Source organism: Perognathus longimembris, chromosome 2 (assembly GCF_023159225.1).
Source record: "Perognathus longimembris pacificus isolate PPM17 chromosome 2, ASM2315922v1, whole genome shotgun sequence".
NCBI classification, from domain to species: Eukaryota; Metazoa; Chordata; class Mammalia; order Rodentia; family Heteromyidae; genus Perognathus; species Perognathus longimembris.
The window spans coordinates 150374746-150397580 of NC_063162.1; the positions used below are offsets into that span (position 1 = coordinate 150374746).

Consider the following 22835-nt stretch of genomic DNA (forward strand, 5'->3'; position numbering starts at 1 on the left):
TGTCACCCTAGCTACTCAGGAGGCTGAGATCTGAGGATGGAGGTTCAAAGCCAGCCCGGGTAGGAAAATCCGTGAGCCTCTTGTCTCCGATTACCCACCAGAAAACCGGAAGTGGAAGTGGCTCTGTGGCTCAAGTGGCAGAGCGCTAGCCAGGAGCTGAGGAGCTCAGGAACAGCGACCAGGCCCAGAGTTCAAGTCCCACCACCACCACCACCACCAACAACGAAAATCTAAATAAAAGCAGCTGGTGGTGGTAGGAAGACTTGAAGTTTGAGGCCAGTCTGGGAAAAAAGAGAGTGAGACCTCATTTCAGCTCAGATGGTACAGTGCCAGCCAAGCAAGCATACTGAGTTGAGCGAAAGGTCCTGAGTTCAAGTCCTAATGCCACAAAAAAAGATGAAAGAATTTAAATATGGCATAAAAAGATCTCACGAAAATGAAGAAGCCTACACAACATCGGTGAAAGCATTTTTTCAGATGATTAAATATGGCCCTCAGATCTGTGAAAGGGTCTTAGCACCACTGTAAGGAGGCGATTGTGGAAATAGTGATTTGATGGTTTTTGTTTTTTTTTTTTTTTTTTAAGACGTAAGTCCTACTAGTGGCAAAAAATAGAATTGAGTTGGAGAAAGGAAAGAGGATACTCTAATGCACTAACAGCAGCCTCAGCAAAAACCTTCCCTACCTTTTTGGAAAGCTCTTTGATACAATTTATCTCATGCTTAAATATTAATATCCTTCAATGCAGCAATATCATTCCAAATTGGCCATCTCCTACTGCCAGCCGGTACAGCCAGTCCTGCAGCGTTGTTTCTAGAAACGAAAATATAGGGAGGGAGGGAAAAGTTTATCAGTTTCTATATGAGTAAACTTGTTAAAAGTTCATATAAGACTAAATGTTATGCAGCCATTTAAAAGGACCATCAAGGGCTGGGCACTCAAGTAATCGCAGCTACTCTGGAAGCAGAGATCAGGAGAAGAGCAGTTTTTAGCCAGCATAGGGCAAAAATCAGCGAAGCCCCAACATGATGGTGTACATCTGTAATCCCAGCAAAAAAAAGCTTGAGACCCCATCTGACAAATCGCTAAAGCAAAAAGGGCTGGGAGTATCAAGGGACAGCGCACTGCCTAGCAAGCTGGAGGCCTGCGGTCAAAACCCAGCACTGCTAAATAAATAAACAGCTGTGAGATCGACTAACATTAAGAAGAACTGACAGACTAAGGATGAGGATAAATGGACACCTGGGCTGGGAGATAAAAAGATGCACTCTCTTTGTGTGTTTGGTTGCCAGTCCTGGGACTGGAACGGCTGATACAATCACTTTGAAAACAGTCAGTCTCTGAAAAGGGCAAATTATCTGCCGGTCCACTTTTAGATAAATTCCCAGTGGAGAATAAAGCATGTTCTTAAAAGACTCATACCTGGTCGGATGTAACAGTTCCTGCCCGTAGGCCCGGCTCTTGAGAGTTTGAGGCAGGAAGGTTGCACGAGTCTGTGAGTTCAGGACCATCCTGGCCAATGTAATGAGACCTTGTTTAGAAACACACACACATACACACACACACACACACACACACACACACACACACACTGCTGATCCCTCTTGCCCTATCCAAGTTAGGCATTGGGAGTCTTCCTCACTGAGTAGTTCCTGACCTCGAACCCCCGGAAGGGGCATGTTTCTCCTGGTGCACACGGATGTGATGACCTTGAAACACACTGCCATCCTGACCTTGCTGCTTGGCTACTCGCAGATGGAGTGACACGGGGCAGAACCCTGAGTGCAGTGCTCACCTCTGGCCAGCAGGTGGCGCGCGCGGCCCGGCGGCCCGCCCGCTGGGCTCCGTGTCTCCGCCTCGGCCTGGAGCGGACTTCTTTCTTTCTGATGGCATTTTCCATTAAGACAGCTGCATTTTTTAAAACTAAAAGATAAAGGCATGTTTTTTTTTCCCTCTGCTATGTTTCCTATGCTGATAGGGAATTCTCTTTTTCATTAAGATTTTTTCCCCTCCTTTTGTTGGACCTCTTTCCTAAGTGTCCCAGATTTTCAACAGCGGGTTCCAACCCTGTTACTCTGCGTCTGAGATCTGCAGGCCGGCAGGATTTGCTTGCAGGACTTGTCGGCGGGGCGTGTCTTCCATCAGGCGTGGCTGCCCTCTTCCTCCCCCCTCCCAAGCTCTCCACGCTGCCCTGGGCTGTACTTTTGTTTTTTTGAACGACAAAATCCATAGAGACGCCTCTTCGTTGTTTTTCCTTACCAGCTTAGGAGGGTGGGGAGAGAGATGTCGGGTTGGAGTCTGGTTTTCTGGTGTTCCCATTCAGGAAAACTCCACAGACCGGTTGTGTAGCCCGCACACCACACGTGCTTGCTAGAATCACCGAAGGACCCGGCAGAGCCCGCCCTGTGCAGGCAAGGAAATGGCGCGGTGAATCCTTTCTAGGGTTACGGCGTGCTCATGGGAGAGGCAGTGCGTTTCCACCAGCTCTTTAGGCCGGGTGCAGACGGAGGATTCCCGGGTGCAGGTGGGCCGCGCCTGTAACCTGAGCCGCTCCGGAGGCGGGGGCTGGAGGACTGTGGTTCCAAAGCATGCCAACGAGGCAGAAAGTCCACACGACCCCGTCTCCGCACAGAGATCCGCGTGTGGCGGCATCCCAGCCACGGAGGAGAGCTTGAAGAGGAGGTTCGGCCCGGGCGAAACCGAGACGCTCTACCGAAAAACCTGGAACCCAAAGCACAAAAGGCTGGAGAAGTGGCTCTTGTGGTACGCCTGGTAACGCGAGACCCCGAATTCAATCCCCAGGAATCCAGTACAAAAATAAGTAGCAATCAGGGACCTCTGTAAAGATTAGAGGCGTGTCTCACTCATTTCTAGAGACTCACGAGCTTGGTGCCGGGGCCTGCTCAGCGCACATGTAAACCAAGCGAAACACGGGGCCTCGGGCTCTGGTGAGGCCCACGCGCAGCAGAGCAGGTGTTAAATCCCGAGACGCGAAGTCCAGCCTTCCCGTGTGCGGGGCTGGGGCGGGGGGCTGGGGGCGGGGGCTGGGGGCTGGGGCTGGGGCTGGGGGCTGGGGCCCATGAGACCTTAGCATGCTTTTCATCGCCAGATGTTGGTTTTTCTTTCTTTTTTATTATTTTTTTTACACGTCAAAGTGCTATATTAAATGGCAAGAACACATCCATGCAGATCCTAAAAATTGAGAAAACCAAGTTTTCGTTCTTTGTCCTTGGGAGGTGGGGGGTGGGTTTTGAACTCGGGGCCTGCGCGCTGTCCCTGAGCTCCTTTGCTCGAGGCTGGCGCTCTACCGCGTGGAGCCACGGCGCCACTCCCGGTTTTGTGCTGGTTCGTCGGCGATGAGAGTCTCATGGCCTTCCCTGCCCCGGCTGGCTTTGAACTGCCATCCTCAGATCTCAGCCTCCTGAGCCGCTAGGGGTGACAGGCGTGGGCCCCCAGGAGCCAGAGGAGCCCCCCCCCGGTGCCCCGTGGGCGCCGTCGGTGGAGAGGGCAGGGCTGCCGGCTCCGGCGTGGACTTCACACCCGCGCTCGCCTCCCGCCTCCCCTGCGTGTGTGCCGGGAGCCCCGGCGGGCTGCACGGAGCTGGGCAGCGTGGGGGTCCCCAGGCCGGGGGGTTCCCGAGCCAGAGTCGGGGAACGGGGGGTCAGCAAGCCTCACCCCAACGTCTGCGCTCGCCCGGGACACCGAGAGAGCCAGGCATTCTGCCCTGCGCCGCCGGTCTCCACCCTCAGACCCCCCGCGGCACTGAACGCGCGGTGTGGACGGAGGGGAGCGAGCCCGGGGGGGGGCTGGAGACACCGCCAGAGCCAGACTCAGCTCCCACGCGCGGCTGGGCGGAGGGCACCACGCCGCCCGGAGAGCAAGCACCCGGAGAGCGAGCACCATGCAGCCCGGAGAGCAAGCACCACGCCACCCCGGAGAGCAAGCACCCGGAGAGCGAGCACCATGCCGCCCAGAGAGCAAGCACCATGCCGCCCGGAGAGCAAGCACCATGCCGCCCGGAGAGCAAGCACCCGGAGAGCGAGCACCATGCAGCCCGGAGAGCAAGCACCATGCCACCCAGAGAGCAAGCACCACGCCACCCCGACAGCTCCCGCCAGTCCAGGACATGAAGACAGAGCTGTAGCCAGGAGGGTGAACACGGAGGATGCGTCCCAACCCGGCCTCCCTCGAAGGCGGCGGGGGGGCGGTTACTGGGGGACTCGTAGGGGCTCCTGGGGACGCATGAGCCTTCGTGGGGGGGGGGGGGGACGGAGGAAAAGGCCAGCGGAGGGAGGGAGAACTCGGTGCTGAGGGGGCGAAGCGGACTCCACGCCCACTCCACAGAATGGCGGAGGTTTGGGGCTGGGTCTTGGAAGTTTCTCTGAAAGGCCTTATTTTTTTTTAAAGCCTTCAAAGGTGTCTATCATGAGAGATTGTTCTCCTGTATGGAGGGTCACCCCGAAAACAACTGCCTGGCAAACATCCCTACTTCAGAAGGGACATGGTTGTGCCAAATTGACAGTCTCCCCTCGACCTTGTTCCTCTCCCTCTCCTCCTCCTCCCCCTCCCCCTCTCCCCCCTCTCTGCAAGCTATTCTTTTTGGATCTGAGGGTCCCGCGCCCCCTTTAGGTAGCTGGAAGCGAGGGAGTCCTGCCCCCACCATCCAGAAACTTCCACAACATCGACTCTGGGGCAAGAGATGGAGCCGAGAGGGTAGACCCATGGGAAGGAACGGGAGGGAGGGGAGGCCCCCCCCCGCCCGCCGCTCCCCCGCCCCCCACCTCTGTCCTGCATTTCTCCTGGCTGCCCCCGCCCCGTCCCAGCAGCCCAGCCTAGGAGCACACAGCCCTGGTCACGGCGCCTAAAGGGGGGGATGGGAGCCACTCAGCCGCCGAGACCTTGGGGGTTTTTGGTTTGTTTATTTGTGTGATTTTCCCAGTCCTGGGCCTTGGACTCAGGGCCTGAGCACTGTCCCTGGCTTCTTTTTGCACTCTGCCACCTGAGCCACAGCACCACTTCCGGCTTTTTCTGTGTATGTGGTGCTGGGGAATTGAACCCAGGGCTTCATGCGTGCTAGGCAAGCGCTCTACCACTAAGCCACGTTCCCAGGCCCTGGCCTTGGTTTTTGAGAACTCAATACCGGATAGATAACACAGAGTTAAAGGCCGTGCTGGGGGGCGTGTGTGGGGAGGGGGGAGCTATTTCCTGTTTATGTGCCGAATGATTTCAAACCCTCCAATAGACACGCCGTATTCCACACAGGCCCGCGATGATCCGCAGGGCCTGCTCAGGGCCTTGACGTCATCCCTCTGCACACAAACAGTTCTACCACCAAGGCCAAGTTGTGCAAAGAGACAAATTGCTGCCCGGCATTTCAAGGCGATAGGGTGGGGGTGGGGGGGGGACGGTTGGCTTCTGATGCCCTACGGAAAACAAAACAGGGCATCAGAAGACGTCGCAGGCTCTCCACTCGGGATGGGGGGAGCGAAGGGTAGAGAGCCACAGAGCGGACTCGGGGTGGGAGGAGGGGCGGGCAGAGAGTCCACCTTCCTCCAGAGACTCAGGGAGACAGAAGTTGCCAGAATGTAATGTGGAGGAGGAGGAGGAGGAGGAGGAGGAGGAGGAGGAGGGGGGGGGAAGGAGGAGGAGGAGGGGGAGGAGGAGGGGGAGGGGGAGAGGAGAGGGAGGGGAGGGGGAGGGGAGGGGGAGGGGGAGGGGGAGGAGAGGAGCACTCCCAGGAGGGAGGGAAGGAGGGAGGAACACTCTCGGGAGGGAGGGAGGGAGGGAGGGAGGGAGGAGCAGTGGCCTCTGGTGACTGACACCTTTGGCTCCGCTGCGCTGGGGTTTCTTCTCCCTGGACTGCTTTCAGACGCGTGTTTGTTTTCTGGAGACAGCCTTGCTCTGCCGCGCCGTCCAGCCTCGCACTCGCCATCTTCTCAGCAGGAATCTCTTCTGCTATTTCCTGGGGACAGAGCCCACTCGCCTAGCAGCCCTCCTGGTTTCCAAAGCCAGCAGAGTCCGTGGGCCGCGGCCCGGCGGGGCGGCCGGCGGTTTCAAGCGGCCCCGGGGCTCTTTGCAGGGTCTCAGGCCTTCACATCGTGACGCCCGTGGACAGTGAAGGGAGGGTGGGAAGGACTTCCCTCAGAAGACAAGCCCCTCGGTCAACGGCGTCTGCCGCTCTGTCTTAGGGGGTCACGTCTGGGGTTGTCGTTTTTGTTTTGATTACCTTGGGCCGTGCTCAGGCCTGACACCGAGGTAATGAGGTGTCTGGAAGGTGGCATTTCATCGGTCAGGCCCTGTGATATCCTGACCGGTTGTCCATTCTCAGTCAGGACCCAAGGCCAAAACCTCCCAACAGAGTCACAAGAAGAGGATTGGAACTTGAGGAAGTAAGAGGCCAGGCCGGGTAGGGCAGGGGCAGGACGCTTTCTTCCCGGCTGGAAATGTCTCTTTCCGTCTTCTGGTTTCCACTTGCCAGGCCAAGATGGTCTGCCGGGGCCCTAGGTCCTAACTAGCCTGCCCTTTCCTCCTGCCTCAGGCTCAAGTCCTGGGACTACGGACGTGTACTAGCACGCGGGACCAAAATTCCTGCTCAGCACGCGTGAACAGATCCTCAGAAGGGTTCCACGTCTGAATTTCTCCCCGCCAAGCCTTCAGGAGGCAGCATTGACACATCAGCGTTCCTGGGATTCGGGGATGGAGCAGATTGTGGTGTGACCTGTCTGGAGACGGATGGGCCCTGTTACTGGATCTGGTGTTGTGTCGATCGCGCTATAGAGAGAAGTCAAACTATCTCTCCTTGCAGATGACATGATCCTGTATCTCAAGGACCCGAGAGACTCCACTCCTACGCTCTTAGAGCTGGTCAATCACTTCAGCACTGTAGCAGGATACGAAATTAATTCACAAAAATCAATAGCCTTTTTATCTCCCAACAACATATGAGCAGCGGGGGAAATCAGGAAAGCGACTTCAGTTTTGACAGACTCAAAAAAAAAGTAGTTGGGGAATAGATTTTCAGCAAATACTATAAAAATCTGAAGAAAGAAATTGAAGGGGACATCGGGAAATGGAAAGACCTCCCGCGTTTGTGGGTAGGTAGAACTAATATTGTGAAAATGGCCACACTGCCAACGGCGATCTACAAATTCAGTGCCATCCCCATCAAAATCCCAAGGACATTCTTCACTGAGATAGAGAAAATAATCCAAAAAAAATTCATATGGAACAACAAAAGACCCTGAATAGTCAAAGCGATTTTAGGCCAAATAAAAAGCAATACTGGAGGTACCACAACCCCAGACCTCAAACTTTACTACAGAGCTATAATAACCCAAACAAAAGCCAGGCTCAAAGACCAATGGCCTAGACCAGAAGGCACAGAAATAAACCTATATACTTACAGCCATCTGACACTGGATGAGAGAACCAAAAATACACATTGGACAAAAAGACAGCCTCTTCAATGAGTGGTGCGGAGAAAACTGGACGTCCGTGTTGGAAAACTAAGATCGGATCCTTGTCCGTTACCTTGCGCCAATATCAACTCAAAATGGATCAAAAACCTCAGTGTCCCACCTGAAACTTTGAAACTACCACAGGAGGAGTGGGGGAAACGTTAGAACCGACTCGCGGAAGCAGGAACTTTCTGAAGAGAGTCCCAGAAGCACAGCCGATAGGAGAGAGACTTGACAAATGGGGCTACATCAAACCAAAAGGCAATGGACAGAGTTACTAAACTGAAAGGGCAGAGCAGGAGAAGATCTTCACAAACTATTCATTCCACCAGGGCCTGGCATCCAAAATATGCAAGGAACTGAAAAAACAACCCTTCCCCCCACCCCCCAATCAATAACCCCATCAATGAATGGGCACAAGAGCTAACGAGAGATTTCTTAGATGAAGAAGCAAGAATGGCAAATAAACACATGAGGAAATGCTCAAGACATCCCAGGCCCCAGAGGAAATGCAAACCCAAACAACCCCGAGATTCCATCTGACTCCAGTGAGGTTAGCCAACACCAGGAATGTGAACAGCAAATGCTGACGGGGGGGTGGGGGGGTGGGGGTGGGGAGCAGGTACCCCCCCCCCCGCAGTGCTGGACACAGAACTACCCACCTGTCCAGCCAGCCATGCACTCCCGGGCCTCCGCCCAGAGCCTCAGGGGTCACTCATTCATTAGAAAGAATGATGTTCTAGCACCTGCAGCATACACGCGGAATGAATCACGTGACGCGCGGCCAGCCAGGCTCAGAGAGACTTTCTCTCCTCCGTGGACGCCAAAGCTCAGACACGAATGGGCGTGACCATGCGTGCGGGGCTCTCTGCGCGTCCATACACGCCGACTGAGAGGGAGGGGGGCCCCGGGGGAGGAACCCAGGACGTGAGTCCTCCGAACAACTCAAGGGCCGTTGACCAAAGCAGATACCAGGAAATGAAAGCACGGCTGTTTGGAGGGGGCAAAGCTCTGGTTAACCGGCAAAGGACCGGCCTCTGCCCCCACCGCTGGCCTGATCCCACCGCGGGCCAGGACACCCCCCCCGCCCCGCCGCCATAGCCATGCCGTCTAAGTGGAAACGGGCCCGGAGGACAGGGGACCCACAGGGAAGCCGGAACCTCGGCAGCCCGGGCTTGCTGACCAAGACATCACGGGGTTCTGCTCCCCACGAGGTCGCTCTCGTGCTGACCGTGCTCCAGGGCCGCCCAAGGAAAGGTGCCGGCCGCACGTCTTGGCCTCCGGCTGGCTGCACTAGAACCTCACGCCCGTCCCTCACCCTGCCGACTCGGCCACTCCTTGTGACCAAGCAGCACAGCCCAGGAGACCTCAGCTCCCTGAGCAGCCGGGATCCCAGGCGTGAGCCACGGGTGCACGGTTCGCCCGTCCGTTGCCCTCGGAGACACTTTCCAAGGCAGCTCCCGGCAGGTCCAACCCTCTTCGGGAAGACAGACTGGGGCATGGGCCATCTGCGCCTGCGCGCCCAGCGGTGTAGAGACAGGAGGAGGCCTCACTTCCTCCTCCAAAGAGCACTGAAGGCTGGGCCTCGGAGCTGCTCGTCCCGCGCGTGGGTCTCTGCGAGAGCCCGGACGGTAAGCGAGCCTCGAGGGCTGGGGTCGGGGCGACTGGTCCCAAGGTGCTGAGCTTGACTGAGAGGGGGGAGGACCTTTGAGAGATGGCGTGGTGAGACGTTCTGGGATCACAGGGACGTGCTCTCAAGAGAAACTGTACCACTTACGACAAGATGTCGACTAGTACTCGGTATGTAAATGTGTGTGTACATGAGAGAGAGAGAGAGAGAGAGAAGGGAGGGGGCGGGGACCATCTCTCGTAGTTGTGAGGGTTCTGCCGGTCGGTGTTCCGGGCCCTTGACGTCATTCTAGGGGGCGGAAACGCACGTAAGTTACTTTCCCGTGACGTTGCCCAGAGCGTTCACCCAGAGGAGTTTGACACCAGGAAAGGGAGCGACTAGAATGCGATGTAGCCGTCTAGGATTGTGTTTCCACGTGCTACGGCGGCTCCTGCCTAGTTCCATGCACACTAACTCACCAGAAAACGGAAGGAAACCACGGCTTTTTTTTTGGTGCACAATTATTTTTTTCTGCTTGTTTCTGTTTAATCAGTAATGGGGAAAAAAAATCAATGGTTTTCCTGGGGGAGGGAGAGCACTGGTGTTGGAGAATGGGGGAGGGCGGTGGAGGGGTGGAGAAGGTGAGCGGAGGAGACAGTGACTAGAGCGAGCGCAAGCGTGAGCCGGGGGGCTGGAGGGGCTCTGGAGTCGGCCACCCCGCCGGCCCCTGGACAGGGCGATGCAGGGACCCGGGAAGTAGCTTCGGGTGCTCACAGGTTGATGGCTTCTGGGATCTTCTTGAAGCCAGGAGAATGCTCAGGGTTCTCCCCCAAGAGCTTCTTCTCTGATTCCCCTTCATCCTGGAGGGGGGAAAAAATCAGTGAAAACAATCAGTAGAAGAAGAATCAGAAGGAGAGGGGAATTCACTTCAAAGAAGTTGTTGGCAGCCATCTGGCCAGAACGTCACACAGAAGAGGAAGATGAGTTGGAGGAGAAAGCCCCGATTAGTAGAGACCCGAGGCCGAAGCCGGCCCCCACCCAGGGTGAGCTCACCGCCCCCCACGCCCCCCGACAGTCCAGGGAGGGGTCCCGTGTCTCAGTGATCTGGACTTGGAGTTTCCACCCTCTCGGCTCCTCCCTGCCCACCCTCCCAGCACCAAGGCCCACCGTGTTCAGCAGCGCCTCCTGACTCCTCTCGGGGGCTGCCGAGCTCTGGCCACACAGGCTTTGGAGAGTCAGTCCCAGGGAGGCCAAGGACACGGCGACCTTCAGGATGCAGATAACCGTGAACAGGACACAGAACGCCAGGAATATGTTCTAGAGGGGAAGGAAGTAAAAAGCAACGATCAAGAGTCAGTTCCTCTAATCTTACGCATTGGACCGCCTTTCCAACCCCCATGGGTGCCAGCTGGTGTCCTACTGGCTGCTTCCTGCCCAGGCAGAGCGGGGGGAAGCCACCACACCCCCGTTTGCTCATCTGCCATGGAATCCCGCCATTCCCTTCTTCATCCCTCCACAATCCCTGGCCTGGGGCGGATCCCAGACACTGCACTCTCGGTTGTCACCATCATCTTCTTCATGCTGGATTTGCACTGCTCCTCCCTCCAGTCTTGCTCATAGTCTCTGCCCCACGGCCTCCTGTAGCTCGGGGTCGCGTGGACAGGGTCCGGGCGCTTGCACAAGGCGTAGACCTCGGAGGAGTAGGCGCTTTCCGTGTGTCTGAGGACGCTCCTCACCCCAAAGACGCCGGCGGCCGCAGCCGTGGCGACGCAGGCCAAGGTGAGCAGCAGAGACAGGACGCCCTGGAAGACAGAGATGCCCGCCACCTGCTCAGAGCCCAAACCTGTCCAGAGCGGGAGCCGGGGGGGGGGAAATGAGGAAGGAATGAGAGTCCCTTCTCCCCCGCTTGCTGTTGAAGAAACACACACACACACACACACACACACACACACTCACACACACACACACACAGCCCCTCAACCCTTCAGAAATGACCTCCAGATACTGGCAACCAATGGGTAGAAAACCCCAAATTGACCAGAAACATTAGATATAGGAAGGAAGACCGAGAGGGACAAAGTTGGGGTCAGAGGAGGCCCCGCAGCTCACGGAAAGTCTGCCTCGGTGCTTCTGGTGGACAATGGCCCCAGCTCCTGCCACCACGGCCTGGGGAAAGAAGACATCAGAACACGGTCTCGGTTTCCTCTCCCGGGCTGAGCTCCCATCGGCCCTCCGACTGCCCCCCGGGAAGCCAAGTGGGAGCAGGGGTCAGAAGAAGAGGAAAGAAGCCCAGCGCAGCAGCAGGACTCCTTGCCGTGGAGACGAGTAGACTCCAGAAGGTTCCGTCCACCCCTCAAGGCAGATGCCTCATGACAAAAGGGCTTTTGGTCTTTGGGTGTTGGGGGGCCGGGGGGACAGTCCTAGGGTTTGAACTCAGGGGCCTGGGTGCTGTCCCTGATCTGTGTCCCTCAAAGCTAGCACTTGCCCACTTAACTACAGCTCCACTTCCCTTTTGCTTTGTTTTGGGGTGCTTAATTGGAACCAAGAGTCTCACAGACTTTCCTGCCCAGGCCGGCTTTGAACTGTGATTCTTAGCCTCCTGAACAGCTAGGAGGACAGGCGTGAGCCCCTGGTTTGGTCTCTGGGGTTTAGCTCACTTCTACCTAGTGCCAAGGAACTTTCTCTTGGCCAGCGCAGGTGCCCCCTCTCCCCGCCTCCCCCCCTGCCCCCCCCTCCCAGCTTAACTCACCGCAGACCCCGCCCAGAAGGCACAGCCAGAGGCGTACAGCTCAGTCCAGGCCCCGAAGCAAAAGCTCACGCCGAGGGCTCCGCTGAGAAGCCCCAGCAGTATCTGGGTCACCTGTAAGACAGCATAGCGAATGGGTCCCCGAGGCAGCTGCCCAGCCCCTACCCACGTGGCTTTGGAGTCTGGAAGGTTCCATCCTGTAACATCCAGCCACCCACCCACACCGCGCTGATTCTCCCTTCCTCCTTCACGATCTCCGTCTACGCCAGTGCTTTCTGAGGAACCCGCCTGGCGGTGCTCATGTTTTTTTGTCCTCCATCTGCGTGATGGATCTCATCTTCCTATCACATCCTGACGCTCAGCTCAGCTCGTGGCCCCGACTTCTCCCTTCCGAACCAAACGTGATTTCTGAGATGTCTGTGGTAGGCACAAAGCAGGGCCGTCAAGACCCCGCCACTCCCCACAATGAGTGTGGTTGCAGACAGCCTATCAGTGTGGGCTCCTTCCAGGCCCGCCCCCCCCCCCCATCCGTCAAACCGTGGGGAGCTGCCCGGCCTGCCTCGTTCCCACACACCCGCTAGCAACTCTGGGAAGGAGTCTTTGCGAGGCACTGCCCCAGCACAGACCTAGTCAGGCTGCCCTATGACCTGAGAGCCCCCGCCCAACCTTGTCTCCTCTCTTTCCGTCTCATAGGGGTTATACCCCCTCAGTTACGGCTTGGACCCCTAACTCTGACTCGGAGTCTGCTTCCTGGAAAACCCAGCCGTCCCAGAGTCCTGGGCCTGGCCCCCTGTACACACTGCCAGCATCCTAGATTCATCACACACCCGGGGGCTGCTTCTCCTACAGCCCAGGACGCCCAGCTCCCACTCCCAGCCCCGGTACATCCCCGGCCTCGTCCGGTCCATACCGCCCAACCGTCCGCTCCCACAGACACCCCACAGACTGCATCCACAGGTGAGGCGGAGCTGTTTCCCCTCATCCCTTCTGCCGTGGCTGCCTGGCAGAGCCTTGATACTTCTTGGGGCGCCACCTGGCTCAGAGGTAGCCTGGAGCCAGGTTCCCGAATCCACACAGAGCCTTCGCTTCTCGGGAGCCGATTCAGGACAGACCGGTCATCCTAGGCGCTAGGCAAGATGGCCTTTAACCAGCCATGAGTCCCTAGAGTTCTTCCCTCTTCACCAACCCAGGAATGGCCATGCTTCCAGTCCTGTTTGCCTGTATGTGTGTGTGTGTGTGTGTGTGTGTGTGTGTGTTAGGCCTGGAGCTTGACCTCAGGGCCAGGGAGCTCTCCCTTAGCGTTTTGCTCAAGGCTAGCCACTCTACTACTTGAACAACACTTCCACTCCACTTTTAGTGTTTTGCTGGTTAATTGGAGAAAGGAGTCTCGTAGGCATTTCTACTTAGGCTGGCTTCAAGCCACAGTCTTCACATCTCAGCCTTCTGAGGAGCTAGGATTACAGGCACCCGAGTGGATTTCCCTTTCTTTCATCTTCTCTGGCTACCCACCTAAATCCACCCATTCTCCATTCAGGACCCCGTTGGCCCAGCCACTCCTGCCTATGGAAGACATCATGTGTGGCTTTCCGTTCACATGTCATCTGGTCCACTTTCTGTTTCACGCAGGCATGGTATAGCTTCTCCTTTCTTACTTGTTAGTCTAGCCATTCTTTTGCATTTTCCCTGAATGGCCTCTTGCGTTCTCTTGCATCTCAAGGCCTCGAATTAGCGGCCCTCAGAGACTCTTCTGCTCCTGTCTCACCTTTATCTGACACAGCCCTCTCTTCATCAGAGAAGAGACTGATCGTCCCTTTCCACCCTAGTCACTGTAGAGGAACGTGCAAAGCTTTCCTCCAACCCAATGAGCTATCAATAGCGAGTGCCGGCAGTTCCCACCTGTAATCCTAGCCAGTCCTGGTTACAATGCAGTTAGTAATGCGTTGATAGCTAATTAACAATACAAATTAATCGACAACAAGTTATTAATTAATAACGAGTCCCAGCCCGCTTCTCACAGAGAGCCCACCCTCTTCTTTTTCACCTCCTATTGAAGAGGAGGACTCCCACGTCCATCACCTAATCAACCCACCCACCGCCGAGCCTGTGCCTACCCCAAGGGCCAGCTGCAGAGAGCTCCTCCTGGTCTTGGAAGGCCCGGCGTCTCGGGGCCGCGAGAGGCGCCGCTTCAGCGAGCCCGCGGCCTTGAGCAGGGCCGCCAGCGCGGATTCCTGGTGGATGTGGATGTCGATGTGGTAGGGCTGAGACTGAGCGCAGTCCACGTCGACCCCGTCCACCGTCACGGTGCTCCGGGTCATCCTGCCTGGCTGGGAAAGACGTCAGAAGCGAACGCAGTGAAAGGGAACACGAGAACGGATGGCAGGGAGAGAAGCAGTGTCCTCGTCCACACAGCAGTCACAGGGTTGATAGGAAACAGCTCCCACAGATGCCTAGGGCTCTGGGTCCCTAGAGGGCGGCATCGTTTGAGGAAGTGATAGGGACTTAGCAAGTGGGGTATGGGTAGAAGGAGTAGGTCACTAGAGGCATCTTGAAAGTGCCTGTCCATCCATCCATCCATCCATCCATCCACCCATCTATCTGTGGGATTTGTCATCCTCGGCTCCTTGGTTGAAAATGCCCTCAGGAGCAAATACCAAGCCCACATAGGAAGTTCAGTCTGCTCTCGCCATCATATTCTGCCCACTGGGATGTCTGATAATGGGCCACACCCCCCTCCAATCTTAATTAGCATGGTTGTGAATATCTAGTCAGGTGGTTCTGTACCTCCCCCGTGATAGTTTGTTGTATTGGCTGTATTTGCTAGATGACTTTTCCAGGCATACTTTAGAATCAAGTTGCCGAGTTCCAAACGCAAGTAAATAAGATGGGCATCACATGTGAACAGCTACTGTCCCAGCAGCTGAGGTTTACACCCTCCCAACTGTTCAGAGCAGCCTCGTTCTTTGGCCCACCTGAGCTCCAGAGGTACAGGTGCTCGACCGTTCTACCGAACTAGGAGAGACTCGGAAGGATTCACCAGCACCCCAAAAGCAGGCCGGCCCTCCAGTCCACATCTCTCCAGCCCGGAGTTGCAAGGCCCCCAACTAGCCCCAGACCCCCTGGGTACCACCCCTGCCCAGCCCCCCACTCCAAACTCCTGAAGATCTGAATGGGAAGAGCAGTATTTGAAACCCAGGAAGGGTCCAGGCCGTAGCCACTGTCCCCTGTCCTTCCCCCCGGAGCCTCGGGACAGGGGAGAGATCCCCTCTGCTCTGCTCAGCACCCCACCCCACAGCCTTCCCACCCCAGCACTCGGGCTCTCGGGACCCCCAGTCACCCCCCTGCCCCCCCTCCCCAGGATGTAAGGGGAAGGTTCTGGAGGATGTGAAGAATAGAGCTGGGCACAGGCCTCTCTGGCCCCAAGTGTCCCAAGCCCCATGGAGCCTGGGAGCAGACATGGCGGCTCCTGGGGGGCCCCCGCCTCACCTGCCGTCCTCCCAGCGATGCAGTCGGAGCACCCAGAGCTGGGAGGAGCTGACCTGGATCCAAGGACCCCAAGCGTTGGGTAGAAGCGAGGGAGGGGAGAGAAGGGTGGAGGGAGGAGGCCTCCACGCTATCTTGAAACTTCCCAGCAGTGAGCTCACCCCAAGGGGCCCCTCTTGGGGGGGCTCCATGTGGAGTAAATGACCAGGCAAGGCAAGCAGTCCTACACATGCGTGCGCACACACACACACACACACACACACACACACACAGCCTAAAGGCAACTGCTCTCAGCGGGCCCCGGCCCCGCCTGGGGTTGGGGGAGAAGGCGGTTTCAGGGTTCCCCGGGGTTCATTCACGGTGCCCCGTGCTCCCCTTCGCAGCCCCCCCCACCGCCCCCAGATCCCCAGGGTTGCGTGACCCACCTTCTTCTGGAAAGCCCCTGAAGGTCCCCTCTGCCCCGCACCGTCCTCCAGGAAGCTCGACGTCCACTCCCTTCCACCCTCCCTCCCCTTCTGGCTCCCTCCCAACTTCCTCCTGGGCAGGCTCGCTCGCCAGCGCCCGGCCCTCCGCTCCCTCGCTCGCACGCACGACATTGGGTACCCCAGGAAAGCAGGTGAGGTGGGGTCCTGCTCCCCTTCCCCAGCAGCCTCTGGCCCTGACCCCTTCTCGGCCCACCCTGCGGCCCACAGCCCGACCCCCCCCCACCCCGAGCTTGAGCGAGGAGGGGGGGCAGGGCCAGGGCGGAAGCGGTGCGCACCTGGCCTTTGCCCTCTGGCTCCCCATTGGAATGGGGGGGGCAGGCAAGCGGAGGACACCTCCAGAAGGATGGTGGGGCGCAGCTGCTACAGGGAGAACCCCAGAGGGCCTTGAGGGGGCGGAGGGGTGGCCTGCGGTTCCCCCCCCCCGACTGGGGGGACCCCAGGCAGATAGAGGGGGAACGGGGAGCCCCAGAAAGCCCAGGCCGCCTGGACAGCGGGATCCCCTTCTTCTCCCCAGCTCCAACACCTCGGTGAAGGTCTCCCGCGCCGCGGGCATGGAGGCTGCTGGGGCCGGCGAGGCGGAGGCCCCGGCCGCGAGGCCCACGCGCATCAGCGTCCACGTCCACCAGGAGTCCAACCTGGCCAGGCTGCTGGAGGCCGGGGGCTCCCTGCTGAGATCCCCCTCGGCCCGGGACGGCCCCACCCCGACCCTGGGCGGCGGCCAGCTCTCGGAGGCCTCCTGGGTGAGCCGGGGGCCGGGGGACCCCGTCCTGGCCAGCCTGAGGGTGGGGGGCCCCCCGGCCTGTGCCGGCCACTCTCGCTCTCTCTCCTCGGACAACGTCTTCTTCCTTGGAATCCTGCTCTCCAGTCGTTACAGCCGGAGCTGGGGGTGGGGTGGGGGGGCGGGGACGGGGTGGGGGGGTCTGACGGAGGTCTAGGGACGTAGCGTCCTCCCCCTCCCCGGCTCAGCCCTGGACGGGCAGCCTGCCTCCCAGCAGGGCTTCCGGAAAGCTTGGCTTGGGGTCTTCTGCCTTCCAGGTGGCGCAGATCGTGCTGGGGATCCTGAGTGGGGTCCTGGGTGGGTTCCTGCACATCCTGTGGCCCACCTCGCTGTCGCGGTCGGGAGCTGCCGTCTGGACGGGGGCGGTGGTAAGTAGCACGGGCAGAACGGCAGCCGTGCAAAGGCCGGCTTGGCACCGATGAGAAAGGACGCCAGGGACGCGGTGGCAGGGCCCGCCTCCCGGTCCCCGCTTCCCGTGGGGACCGCGCTGCTCCCCCTGGCCAGCCGGCACCCGCGCGGGTCCCGAGGCCTGCGCTGAAGTCAAGGAGACAAAGCCAGCCCGACGGTGTGCGCTTCCAGGGGGCGGTGGGGTCCCCCGGCCTTCCCGTGAGGACATAAAAAGCCGCCATCCCCACCGGTCCCACGGCACCAAGATGGACTGGGCACCGAATCAGCTAAGGGCGTGCCGGGCTTACCCTGGTGCACCTGCAGCCGGACAGACGGCACAGGGTTAGGACAGGGTCCCAACCCCGGGTTTGCATCCCGAGCCTCTCCCATGCCTGCGACGTCCATCCACAGGACTTCCCTGCTCCAGAACGCTCATGAAGCACTGGGGCGCTTTGTTTTGTATTTTATGAATGTTTTTGGTGCCAGTCCTGGGGCTTGAACTCGGGGCTTTTCTGCTCTATTACTGCTCTACCACTTGAGCCACAGCTCCACTTCCAGGTGTGTGTGCGTGTGTGTGTGTGTGCGTGCATGTGTGTGTGCGTGTGTGTGTGTTTAATGGGAGGTAAGCGTCTCATGGACTTTCCTGCCCTGGCTGGCTTCAGACCGTGATCTTCAGATCTCAGCCTCCCTTAGGGATTACAGGCTTGAGCGACAAGTGCCCAGCTTGGGTATGGCTTTCAAAAGAAGGTTCCAGGCGAGGGATCCAGTTCCTTCTCCAGCACTGGGCGGGGGTGGGGGGAGGTGGGGAGGGAGAAACAGGAATGCAATTCCTCACGCACCGTCTGAATGAATGCCGCACAGAAAGGAAGACCCACGGAGAGGGGGAGGGAGGATTCGTGGCTGGGTTCATCATGAGCAATTTTGGGTGTCGCCTGGGGAGCTGGCTCCCTGTTCGGTACCTTCCGCAGTTCTCTGGCCAATGGGTGACTATAAAATCAGGGTGCCGGCGGAGTACCCAGGGGGCTCTGCGTGTCCCAGGGAGACGGGCAAATGCGTGGAGGAGATTCGCTTGGCCCGTGTGAACTCTGCTCCCGTCTCGCCCTCTCCCCAGGCTGTGCTGGCTGGAGCGGCTGCCTTCTTTTATGAGAAACGGGGCAACTTCTGCTGGGTGAGTTCAGGACAGAGCTGGGTAGGGAACCAGAATGAGGCTGGAGGCCAAGCTGGGGGGGGGGGGGGAGGGAGGGCCGTCACAGTCAGGCCCCTGAGCCCTGAGCGCCGGGCAGTTCCCCCTCCCCGCCTGCCCCATAGGGGCCGTGACGGGTGGGATCGCTGAGGTGGCCTCCCCTCCCTCCCCGCTCCCCCCCCTCCCCGCCAGGCCCTGCTGAGGACCCTGCTCTGGCTGGCATCGTTCTGCACAGCCATTGCTGCCATCAGCATCGCAGCTAATGCTGTCGGAGATTATCGGTACCTTGTTCGTGACGATAGCTGCAATTCCTACGCCGCGAGAGTCTGGCCTACAAAGCCCCCCGTCAGCCCAAGTCCCGAAGAAGTCGAGAGGCAATCCTTGTGCCTCTCCCATATGGACATGCTGAAGGTAGGCCTCGGGCGGAGGGGAGGCTGGTTGCGGTGGGGGGTGGGGGTGGGAGGCGGTAGGAGGGAGGGGGTAGGAGGGAGGGCCGGGATAAGCAAGGGAAAGGCTGTTGCTCCTCAGAAAGCAGTGTCTCCTATGCCTGGGTGGTCCGAAGGGTTGTCACTAGTCACTAAGGCATGCCCTGGGCACACCGAGGGGCCGGATCCACCGTTGTGGGCATTGGGGGGGGCGGGGGGGGGGGAAGAACGCTGAGTCGCACCCAGGCAGGAACAAGTGCACCAGGTGCCGTCGTGGCTCCGTCCGTCACCTTCTCTTGATCCTCTGGCGTCCCGGAGGCTGTCAGGAACTCGAGTCACAGCCCAGGCTGGCGGGGGCGGGGGGGGGGGGGACGCCGAGAGCAAGCGGGGAGGGCGTCAGGCCTCCCTCTGAACGTGGCAGGTCTGGGGATGGCAGGGGGGCGGGGGGGGGGCGGGAAGGTGACCGTCCTGGGCCCGCGGCCTGCCATCCTCAGGCTCTGTCCCTGAGTCTCTACGCCATGCTGCTGGGCGTCTGGGCCCTGCTGCTTCTGGCCTCGGTGACCCCGGTGTGTCTGTACTGCTGGAGAAGGTTCTTTGCGGAGGAGGTAAGCCCCCTTGAATGTGTCCGGGTATTCGGGGTAGCGGGGCCGTCACAGGACACAGAAGACGGGAGAGGACCAAAGAGCCCGTTCTACACTAAAGCCACCAGCACAACAATGTTCCTCGCAGCGCAATTTGTCATAGCGAGAATATGGAACCAACCCAGATGCCCCTCGGCGGACGAATGGATCAGGAAAATGCGGTCCATATACACAATGGAATTTTATGCCTCTACCAGAAAGAATGGCATTGCCCCATTCGTAAGGAAATGGAAGGACTTGGAAAAAATTATACTAAGTGAAGTGAGCCAGACCCAAAGAAACATGGACTCTATGGTCTCCCTTATTGGGAATAATTAGCACAGGTTTAGGCAAGTCATAGCAGAGGATCACAAGAGCCCAATAGCCATACCCCTATGAACACATAAGATGATGCTGAGTGAAATGAACTCCATGTTATGGGGGAAAAAAACAACAACCCCCCCCCAAAGAGCCCTAGGTAGCCGCAATCAGTACCTGTTTCTAACCTAGGGAGTCCTGGCTGAGTCCCTAGAAAGCCAGGAGGCCTGTATCCCGGCTGGGCCTGTGGGGGTGGTTGTATCAGCTCCCAGACAGTTGCTGTTGGATCGGGCTGGCTCCAGCACCCAGCTGCCCCAGAGGGGGGGAATGTACCCTGTGCCCCGCTAGCTGGGTGGCCTCACACATGCCCCTCTCTTAGAAAAAGGACCAGAAGAAGCTGTTGGCAGCAAATGGGATCTAGCCCCGCTTCCCCTGGGCGCGGGTGCGGTCCTCCGGCTCTGGGTGAACCTGCATCTGACGCTGGAAGAAGAGCCAGACCGGGGAAAGAGACCCCCATCATCCGTCATCCTCCCTCCTCAATCACACCCTTCCCCCCCCCACTCCCCCTATCCCCCCTGCTCCTCCTGCCCAACACAGTGCACGTGCTAATGTCTCTTGCTTACGCGCCAGCCGTCCCTTCCTGGCCCTTTTGCAGTAACTTGACAATAAACACTCCCTTCGTCACTACCGGACGCCTGCCTTGTCGCTCCCGGGACGTCCTGTAGCTAACGGCAGTAAGACATGACACTAGGAAGCTAAGATGCGGCCCCGCACAGCTTCCAAGTCTAAGCTGAGTCTACGGTGTCGTTGGCCTTGAAGCCGGAGCAGGAGGGGGACCGGCGCTGAGCTTCCTTTCTCCGCTTCACGTTCAGGAAAGTGGATGCGTGGTAGCTTGGTGCTTCGGTGCTCGTTCTGACTGCTGGTCCGTATGAAGATGGAGGCAAAGTCAGGTATGGGTGGCTTGTACCTACAATCCCAGCTACTCGGGAGGCTGAGATATGAGGAGCACGGTTCAAAGTTAGCCCAGGCCACAACACCGTGAGACTTACTTAGCAGGGGGGAAAAAAAAACACCTAGAAGTTGAGCTTGGACTCAAGTGGGAGAAGCCCAGTCTTGAGTCAAAAGCTAAGCGAGAGTACAGGCCCCAAGTTCAAAGCCCATCAAAATGTATGGCCACCCGCGCGCCCACACTCAAAGTAGACCACGGAACTCCAAGTTCTAAAAGCTTAGAAATCATTGTTTTGTTTTTTTCTAGAGAGGATATCCAACAAGATAGCAAAATAGATAAAAATGTACTGTTTTGTAATTTTCCCTTGAGAAAAATGCCGTAAGCCCAGGATAAAATACAAGTCGCATATATGCGTGTATCACACACACACACACACACACACACACACACACACACACACACACACATCCACCGGAGTCCTCTGAGTCTCCAGTGACAAGTGCCTGCCCTCTACTTCCCCTCTCGGAATGTGAACTTGGCCTGTAGAGGAGGGTCAGCCGCCCGCAGTGACGCATGTTCTCCACCACACACCGAACGCCACAGGATCTGACAAGAGAAGAGGAAAACACCAAAAAACAAAAACCTTTTAAGACCCTGCATTTTGCTTTTTTCCCTTGAAAGTGCTTATTTTGTACGCTACTGGAGTTTGAACCCAGGGCCTTGCACTTGCCAGACAAATGCTCTACCAACTTAGCTACCCCTCCAGCTTAGAAGTACTTGATTCGTCTGTGCTTTTGTCTCTGGTTTTGTACATTCAAACAGGGGTCAGCCATTGTTAATGGTCTCAGATAACACAACCAGCCTTGCCAAACCAAGACTGGTTTCTGTCCTTCCTCTAGCTTTACTTGTGTTCTGACACGGTCATTATTATCTCAAAGAAGAAGAAAAGCCAAAAATAAAAAAAAATCAAGGGAGCTATGTAATGATCAACGCCTCTCGCCTACTTCGGAGGCTGAAGCCGTAGGGTGGTGAGTTCAAAGCCACCTGGGCATCTTTGTGAGACGCTCTCTCAAAACACAATATAAAAGGGCTCGGGAGCCAGTGGCTCATGCCTGTGATGCTAGCTCGTCAAGGAAGTTGACATCTGAGGGTCACAGTTCGAAGCCAGCCCAGGCAGGAAAGTCCATGAGGCTCTTATCTCCAATTAACCACAGAAAACTGGAAGTGAAGCTGTAGCTCAAAGTGGTAGAGCACTATCCTTGAGCAAAAGAGCTCCGGGTTGGAGCCCAGGCCCAAGTTCAAGTCCCACCCCCAATAAAAATAAAAGGGAGGAGGTGGCTTGGAGTGTAGCTTGGTGCTAGAGAGCCTGTAAAGCGCAGGTTCAATCCCAGAACCCTGAAGAGGAAACAAATACCACCCAGAGTCGGCATGGCGGCCTTGACCTGGAATCCCAGCCCGAGGGAGGCTGAGCTGGGAGCACCTCCGACTCAAAGCCAGTCTAGAGGAAAAGATAGTCTTACTCTTAGCACTCCAGTGACCTTTCTCTGTGAGAGGGAACAAAAGACAAAACAGCACCGGTTGCTGGTGGCTCACACCTGTAAAACCAGCTAACCAGGAGGCTGAGATTGGAGTCCTTGAGACAGGACATCAAAGCTTGTGCAGCCATTCCCAGAGCGTGCCTTCCAGAGCAGAAGCCAGGAAGGAGGCTGCCTGTGCGTCTCTAACGAGCACCCCAAAGAGTGTTAGCGCCACAGGGACAAAACACAGGTCTGGGGAGGAAAAGGAGTGGGACCCACCGGGACCCGGACCAGGAAGGAGACGGATGCGGTAGTTTGGACCACCGTTGTCTCCACCAGGTGCGTGGCCCGCCGCACCTTGCAGGTGGATTTGCCGGAAGCGTCCGCGTGGCCCCCAGGAGGGCTTCTTCCACCTCTTCCCGTCCCCGCACTTCAAATGTAATGCCATGGGTAGGTTAAAGGCAAAACAACGCAAAACAGATGCATTCGTACGAACATTAATAAAAAGGAAGTAGGTAAGTGGGCACTGGTGGCTCACAGCTGCCCTCCTAGCTACCCAGGGGGCTGAGACCTGAGGGTTCTGGTTCGAAGCCAGTCCCGGCAGGACAAGTCCTTGAAAATCTTACCTCCAGTTAATCACAAAATGTCAGAAAGTGGAGCTGTGGCTCCAGTGGTAGAGTATTAGCCTTGAACAGAAGAGCTCAGGGACAGTGCCCAAGTCCTGAGGTGAAGTCTTTGTGCTAGCACAAAAGAAAGAAAGTGGGAGTAGAATATATTAAGGCTACTCAAAGTAGACTTCAAAGCAAGGAAAATCACCAATCATCAACAATCATTACATAGTGATAAAAAGGTTTATTTACCAAAACATAATAATCTTACAC

General features: G+C 57.5%; 2 protein-coding genes across 5 annotated transcripts; one reads left to right on the forward strand and one right to left on the reverse strand.

The window, feature by feature from the left end:
• Window positions 1-9605: 9605 nt before the first annotated feature.
• On the reverse strand, window positions 9606-15777 carry Tmem176b (transmembrane protein 176B). Of its 4 annotated transcripts, none has more exons than XM_048340462.1 (7): window positions 15718-15769; window positions 13924-14136; window positions 11816-11926; window positions 11176-11232; window positions 10632-10868; window positions 10234-10383; window positions 9606-9926 (listed from the first exon to the last, which is right to left on the reverse strand). In XM_048340462.1, the coding sequence occupies exons 2-7, from the start codon at window positions 14125-14127 to the stop codon at window positions 9837-9839; spliced, it is 849 nt and encodes a 282-aa protein (XP_048196419.1). In that variant the 5' UTR covers window positions 14128-14136; window positions 15718-15769; the 3' UTR covers window positions 9606-9836. The 4 variants fall into 4 exon arrangements, with proteins under 4 accessions (XP_048196419.1, XP_048196418.1, XP_048196416.1 ...); XM_048340461.1 differs by lacking the exon at window positions 15718-15769 and adding an exon at window positions 15295-15401 and having other exon boundaries at window positions 13924-14164; XM_048340459.1 differs by having other exon boundaries at window positions 9607-9926; window positions 13924-14164; window positions 15717-15777.
• A 69-nt stretch (window positions 15778-15846) lies between these two features.
• Tmem176a (transmembrane protein 176A) lies at window positions 15847-20151 on the forward strand. The gene is made up of 7 exons (XM_048340464.1): window positions 15847-15908; window positions 16292-16517; window positions 16813-16923; window positions 18054-18110; window positions 18318-18536; window positions 19045-19155; window positions 19868-20151. The coding sequence occupies exons 2-7, from the start codon at window positions 16329-16331 to the stop codon at window positions 19907-19909; spliced, it is 729 nt and encodes a 242-aa protein (XP_048196421.1). The 5' UTR covers window positions 15847-15908; window positions 16292-16328; the 3' UTR covers window positions 19910-20151.
• Window positions 20152-22835: the final 2684 nt, after the last annotated feature.